This window comes from Sinocyclocheilus grahami, unplaced genomic scaffold (assembly GCF_001515645.1).
Source record: "Sinocyclocheilus grahami isolate Dianchi unplaced genomic scaffold, SAMN03320097.WGS_v1.1 scaffold23.1, whole genome shotgun sequence".
Lineage (NCBI taxonomy): Eukaryota > Metazoa > Chordata > Actinopteri > Cypriniformes > Cyprinidae > Sinocyclocheilus > Sinocyclocheilus grahami.
In genome coordinates this window covers 1,592,399-1,599,866 of record NW_015505202.1, presented here as the reverse complement: position 1 = coordinate 1,599,866, position 7,468 = coordinate 1,592,399, and the positions used below count along the sequence as shown (strand labels likewise).

General features: G+C 38.0%; 1 protein-coding gene across 2 annotated transcripts; it reads right to left on the bottom strand.

The window, feature by feature from the left end:
* Positions 1-573: 573 nt before the first annotated feature.
* LOC107560755 (calcium-binding protein 39-like) lies at positions 574-6,633 on the bottom strand. 2 transcript variants are annotated; one of them, XM_016245017.1, is made up of 10 exons: positions 6,429-6,633; positions 6,126-6,269; positions 5,147-5,310; positions 4,891-5,055; positions 4,642-4,760; positions 4,129-4,297; positions 3,326-3,385; positions 3,111-3,176; positions 2,642-2,785; positions 574-1,639 (listed from the first exon to the last, which is right to left on the bottom strand). In XM_016245017.1, exons 2-10 carry the CDS (start codon positions 6,160-6,162, stop codon positions 1,448-1,450), a joined length of 1,116 nt encoding a protein of 371 aa, XP_016100503.1. In that variant the 5' UTR covers positions 6,163-6,269; positions 6,429-6,633; the 3' UTR covers positions 574-1,447. The 2 variants fall into 2 exon arrangements, with proteins under 2 accessions (XP_016100503.1, XP_016100510.1); XM_016245024.1 differs by lacking the exon at positions 6,126-6,269.
* Positions 6,634-7,468: the final 835 nt, after the last annotated feature.

The following is a 7,468-nucleotide window of genomic DNA, read 5'->3' as shown; positions in this document are numbered from 1 at the left end:
CCAATGTTAATGAATTTAACCTTACTGTAAAGTGTTTCCATAATATCTACTGAAACGAAGTGGGGGAAAAAAACAGCACTTAGGAATTTAAAACCTATGAGGTATATGAGAAAGGAACTTGTGCAAACAGAGTACATAAAATATATTCAACTTAAGATATAAAGACTAATGTTGGAACCCTTCAGTAGCTACTGAAAGGACCAATCCACTGGAGAACCAAATTCTGGGTCTATCTTAAGATATAACATGTGTTACCACAGCTTTGGCTCATTCAAGTTTGACAGTGCAGGACACGAAGAACTGTGTTAAATGGTCTTTCCTACTGCATCAATCTTTTAAAGGCTTAATTGGCTTGTCTAAGCTGCCCATCAAAGCACAGCTCAAGGAATGTCATGACGTGCCCCAGCTTTAGCATTTCACAATCTTTCAGTGTTACAGTGTGTGTGTGGAGGTTATCATGTCTTGCACTGTAATCGTGTACCATATAGTTCACCATTACTGAAATCTATGAACCCTGAATTCATTGCATGGTTCATCTAAACTGAAAAAAACTTTAAATGAGTATTGTTTTTAATCATTATATATGTTTTTTTAATAGTTTAAATAAAACTAGTTCTCCTAAGGTGTTAACCCAAGCAAAAGCAGAATACTACAAATCCAATGTTATAGATAAATATAAATGTAATAGAAGACCCAGAATGACCAAGCTACTTAAATAAGGCACCCAGTTAAAATGGAAATTAAGTGCAGCATCTAACATGACCACTTAACTCTATGAGCTACTTTTTCCATCACATTTCACTTGACCACATGACATTTTCAGGATATAAAAATGCTTTAATGTCCCTTAACTAGTTTAAACGTGAGAATGTCCAGTTGAAGGCCCCATAATGTCCTGTATTTGTGACCTATCGTTTTAATTTTTAAAGTGTTCATTAATATTTGGTTTATGAACTGGCACTAATGGCCTACCTGGAGCAAAGCTACCAGATTTAGTGCAAATATGCAGAGCCATACCTGTACCAATATACTAATACTTTCTTTTAAATATATTAAAAAGGCTTGATTAGGCTTTCAATATACTTTTCATTCTGATGAATTTGGATACATTTTTCAATTTAAGATTTACCGTCTAAAGGTAAATCAACTATACTTCTTTTTTAGGGGCAGTGCTAAAAATGTATACAGGTTTAAATAGAGTGCTTGGGTTCCACTTGCACCTCCTGCAGCATGAACCTGCTCGCCCCCAAGTAAAGGGACAGACAGGTGTTTGCACATCCTGACAGCATTTCTCTACCCGTTTCAGAAGTTGGATGTAAAGAGATTTATTCCGAGTGATGCCAGCCTTTTTTTCTTAGACTTTTTTCCCTACCATCCAATTCTCACCCACATAAATCAAACTACTTCACTAGCCAAGCTCCCTGGTTCTACACTCCACGTTTTCCCATTAGGACTCCTCTGCAGGTGCAGGCCGTTTGAGGTCCCGTATCTGCTTAATGAGATAGTTCTTCTCATCACAGAACTGCTCGTCTTCAGAACGGTCCATTTGAAAGTGGTTCAGGAATTCCACCAGCTTGGACTGATTCTTGAGGAGGATGTCCAGCACCGGCTGGGTCTTACTGGGGTTAGCCACAAACACCTGAAAGGACACAAGAAACGGTCCAAGTCACTGAATCTACCTTCATGCAGTCTGAACTACAGCACACACACACTAGTAACTGACCCTGACCGGTTTACATTCAGTAAGTCAGGGCAAAACTGGGACAGAAGACCGGTCAGCTGCCGAGTGTGGAAAGTAATTGGAGTAGACAGAGGGAAAGACAGACAAGCGAAGTGCCAAATCCAAATATATTAAGTTACTTGAAATGCTGTGCATATAAACACATACCTTAAAGACATGGAAGGCTTCAAATTGGATGTTACGGCTGTTGTCTCTCAGCATGTTCATCATCAGCTTTAGGTTCTCAGCTCGACTGATGTATTTGGTCATGACTGTGAAGTTGTGTCTGTCCAGTAATAGTTCTCCTAAGAGCTGGATATCATTTGATAGTCAAACTCACTTAAGAACAACAGCAAAACTACGTGGTAAGAATAAAGCCAAACCTCCCAACATATTGCCATTTTATTAAACAAAGCAAGGTTTGTCATAAAACATTCCTATGTGAAGAAAAAGTATGTGGCTATTCAAGTTACAAAGAAGCGTCTTTCTGAGAAAAGGACTTGATAACTTATTTTCTTCGACTATCTGTCTTTCATGTATAGATCCTAGCAGCTTAATCTCCACCTCAAGGGTTTGAATACCATTACAGCCTTGAATTATTGAAAACACCTCTGTGAAAACCGTGGTTTATGCTCACCTTCAGAGACTGGCGCTTGGTGACATAACAAACACCTGAAAGGACACAAGAAACGGTCCAAGTCACTGAATCTACCTTCATGCAGTCTGAACTACAGCACACACACACTAGTAACTGACCCTGACCGGTTTACATTCAGTAAGTCAGGGCAAAACTGGGACAGAAGACCGGTCAGCTGCCAAGTGTGGAAAGTAATTGGAGTAGACAGAGGGAAAGACAGACAAGCGAAGTGCCAAATCCAAATATATTAAGTTACTTGAAATGCTGTGCATATAAACACATACCTTAAAGACATGGAAGGCTTCAAATTGGATGTTACGGCTGTTGTCTCTCAACATGTTCATCATCAGCTTTAGGTTCTCAGCTCGACTGATGTATTTGGTCATGACTGTGAAGTTGTGTCTGTCCAGTAATAGTTCTCCTAAGAGCTGGATATCATTTGATAGTCAAACTCACTTAAGAACAACAGCAAAACTACGTGGTAAGAATAAAGCCAAACCGCCCAACATATTGCCATTTTATTAAACAAAGCAAGGTTTGTCATAAAACATTCCTATGTGAAGAAAAAGTATGTGGCTATTCAAGTTACAAAGAAGCGTCTTTCTGAGAAAAGGACTTGATAACTTATTTTCTTCGACTATCTGTCTTTCATGTATAGATCCTAGCAGCTTAATCTCCACCTCAAGGGTTTGAATACCATTACAGCCTTGAATTATTGAAAACACCTCTGTGAAAACCGTGGTTTATGCTCACCTTCAGAGACTGGCGCTTGGTGACATAATTGTCCGAATGCAGCAGCCTTTCATACTCTGTGAACAGCTAAAAACAGTTATGAAATGATTAATCATAATACTTTTTGTCCATGAAGTACAGCAGCCAGAAAAAGAGAGAAAAAAAAAAAACTAACAAAAAAAAACCACATTTAAAAGCACTTGCACATTAAATTTTGGGATACAAGAGTAACTCACTCTGTCGTAATTTGACTCCAAGAAATCTGCACACATGATCTTGTGTCTTGTCAGCAGATCCTAAAAACAAAGACTTTTGTCATTTTCTCTTTTGAAAGGTTTTCGATTCTTTGATTTAAAGTGATGGTCAACCAAAAATTTTAATTCTGTCATTCTGTTATACAAATTCTGCCTCATTTGTTCTTGTGCATCAAGCACACACCTTTGAGCTTCCTTGTGTTATATTTGATGTGTTCTATATCTATGCATGTTGATCAATGTTTATATATGAATAAAATGTAATCAAAATATAAAGTGATTGGTTTTTTCAGAAGACTTGGATTAAAACTTTTGATTCATATGGATTACTTTTATTATTTCTTTATGTACTTTTGAGGCTTGAAAATGTAGAACTCAGATGTTCAATGGATGGACAATTGGAAATGGGTCATCAACTAACACTCGTATATAAAAAAAATAAAAAAGAAAAAGAAAATACTATTGTGGCTTGTCATATGGCCAAAACATTGTAGTAAATAACGTTTTTTTCTGCAAAGTATGACAGTGTGGGATTTTTCCTTTCCTCTTCATAGTTTGTTGTACATACCTACGTGTTATTTTTTTTTATGGTTTCATTTAATTCTAAAATAAATAAATAACCTTAAACACTCTTATGACATCACTGCATAAATAGCTCAGGTGATGAAATATAAAATGTTTTGCTATCAATTTATTAGTGTATTGTGGCCCATTTTCATGTTCCTAAGACAATGTTTGCAAGGCAAAACTTACAAAATGGATGATACTTTGCGTAAATATCATACCTTAAAAGAGGCGAAAGCATCAGAGGCAATGTCAAATGTAGATAGCTCCACATAGCGAAAGAAGCAGTAGAACTCCTCAGAGAACAGAACGATTCGGGCCAGAGGTTCATGACGCAGACATTCCCTCAACATCAAGCCACAGTTAAGGGCCACTTCTGGGGTTTCATAGCTGCGTTCAAAAGATAAATAAATAAGCCTGGTTATTTCTATAACGTGGAAGAACCACATTTGTTTGTGTGTGTATGTATATATATATATATATATATATATAAAAAATTGAAAGTCATTATTCAAACATAATATCAAACCAAAGTGTCAATAACTTGAAATGTTTGTGCTGTAAAAGCTAAACTCCATTGGCAGCTTAGCCACGTGGACAGGAAATGGAAAAATGATGGTCCTAAAATAACCATCCAACCACAGTCTCCCATAACATCAATTGGAAAAGCCAGGCTAATCAATGGCTTCTGAAAGTGTTGATCTATGGCTATGCCCTGGGGTCTGGAAACTCACCCCTTCAGCAGCATAAAGAGGATCTGTGAGTGGGAAGAGATGTACTCCACAGTTGGGGTGCGAGCGCCAATCTGGCGACGCACAATGTTGCTAAACAGATGCACCACATCCTTCTTTCCCTTTGGTGAACAACGTGTTATAAATCAAAGGGAGTGAACAACAAATGTGTGGTTAGTGCACAGAGCAATATACCTTACAGCAAGACGGACATAGTTGTATTTCAAACATTTCAAAAGCAATGATATGCACCTCAAAATCAATCCTCTGTAGGTTTGCTATGAGGGAAATGAGGAGGTTGGTGTTGTAGAGCTCCTGAGCCAGTTGAGCCACTGCCTCAGTCTGAGGCTCCTTGTCTCCAGTGCCACACAGCACCTCTTTCAACGACGCAAGATTTTTTGATACTTCCTCTGCAACCTACAGGAGAAACAGTGAGTTTTTCTGACTCCGTCACAGTCCACAGTTTGCTAAAACATTTGCATTGAGATGTTGACATAAAAGGACCAACCTTTTCCCATTTCTTGCTTTCAGATGACTCCAGCTTCTCCAAGTATGCCACATTCTCCTTCAGACTCTTCACAATCTCTGCAGGGCTCTTCTGAGACTTCCCAAAAGGGAATGGCATTGTTTTAGCCAGGATGTGTTGGACGAAGGACAACAGAAATGATTCACCTTTAAATGAAAAGGTAAAAAACAAATAGTTCAAAACCTTATAACAGCAAGTAAAGAATAAACTCAAAACAGCAAGTCATTATAATTGACAAAAGGACAAAACAGGCTTTTTCAAAGCAGCCAACATTATTCAGAACAAATTTTATACTCTTCATAGTTGCTAAACACAATGAAAACCGCTTGTACTGTTATTACTGCTAGCAATACAACTGTATAAAGAACAAAAACACTTCTGTCAAGGGTACTTCGACATACTGAAAACATCATGTCTTTTGTATTAAAGTGCACTACACTAACAATACTAACAGACTTCATTCCTTATGACAATTTGTTTGTTTTTTATTAATAACCCAAGCATGTTATGAAACACCTTCTAAACTTGCGCAACACTGACAAGTACAGATAGAGATAGAAGAGGCAGATGTGAAAGCATGGCACAAAATAGGTTAAGATTACGTTACTAAACGATGAGCAACTAGGCAATTTATTCAAATTGAAAAACAGCTAATATCCCGATGAGCTAAGCTAACCTCCACCCAGCACTTATCGATCAACACTTCTCAGGAACTCAATATTACTCATCACAGTCACTTTTTTGGGGTAGTGTGTCACCCTATACGGTCTTAACATGAACCCATAAGAACAAACACAACTGGGAAGAAATGAAATCCACTTTTTTAATCTTTCAGCTGGCTGGACGTGTAGCCATGTAAGTTAGCATGTTGGCTAACTGACTTCTGTCAGGCATGAACATCATGGCCAAACGAGCTAGAAGATTAACTCAAACCAGGAAACTAACCCCTTAGATAACTTACTTTGTAACTTGTTTCCATCAGAGTGGATTTTAGTCATACGGGTCCGCCTAAAGTTTCAGTTTGACACGCAGTCAGAGCTGAACCTTTCAACGACATTTTTTGACAGTTGATCAAGTTGCGTGTATTCTAAACTGATCTTTTATCCTTAACAGAGAAAAACATATGATCCATCGAACAATAAATCAACAAACCCCAGCTAAAATGTGTATTTGAAGTGCGATCTAGAGAGGAAAAAATGACAGGCAACATGTCAGGCTAAGGGGATGAGTTAGCTGGAGGTGGAAGGAAGGCAGAGACACTCACCGCATTCACCAGAAGTCCACTTTAAAATCCACACGCGATGAGGAGAAAAGTAAGCTAAATCGACGTGTGAACGGCTAAATATAGAGCTATTAATCCAGTTCAAACTATGTCGAACATACTATTTAATCTCCCCAAAAGGAGATAATTCTTGTGTTAGTAACTGCGATTAATTTAGGAGTGGTTTGTTACTCGTACACTTCAAGCTTTTTACTTTATCAGGGAAGTTAAAGAGAGATTTGAACGCCCACCCTTTTTTAATTGACGCAAACGCCGACCAATCAGAACACGAAATGGAGCGCACGCCCTGAACAGAAATCGAACTAATAAATGAAAATGAATTGAGGCAACAAAACCACTGAAAGCAAAGCTGGATTATGGACCAGGCCAGTGCTCAGAGGCCCCCGAAGACTAAAGTAGTAGTAGTAGTAGCAGTAGTAACTTTATTTAGGGAACTTAGGGAAATGTTGTTTAAGTGTCTTGTTTCAATATGCGGTTCTCACAAACGACAGTACAACATACATTTCACAATAGACACAATACAAATGTAACATCAATCAAAAGTAAGCTAAACACCAGGGCCCTTGTTGCAAACAGCACAGGCTGACCCCTGACTACTATTTTTAATTCATTAATATAAGCATCCAAAAACACACGCTTTGTAATTTAGGTAAGTCATTCTTGTTTTTCCACTCGTGCCCATTCTGTTTGTACTCATGGATCACACAATTTCACCTTGTTGTTATGTTGTGTCTGTAGTCTATTCTGTTTATTGTTATATTGTTGGGTTTGCTTGTTCCATTTAGTTGTACTTTTATGTTTATGCCACCTTGTGCACTGTCTGAAAGTGCTATATAAAGCAAACACTATTAGTAGTAGTCAGTTGCATGGCACATCTGGTCATGTAATCAACATGGCTGCATCCATGAAGGAGTGGCCCGCTCCATGTAAAATATTTTGTCTAGAACACTGATAGGTATATTTCATGTGAGTGTACGACATTTTAATCTCAAAAGTTCTATACATGTTTTAAGGCCTGTTCA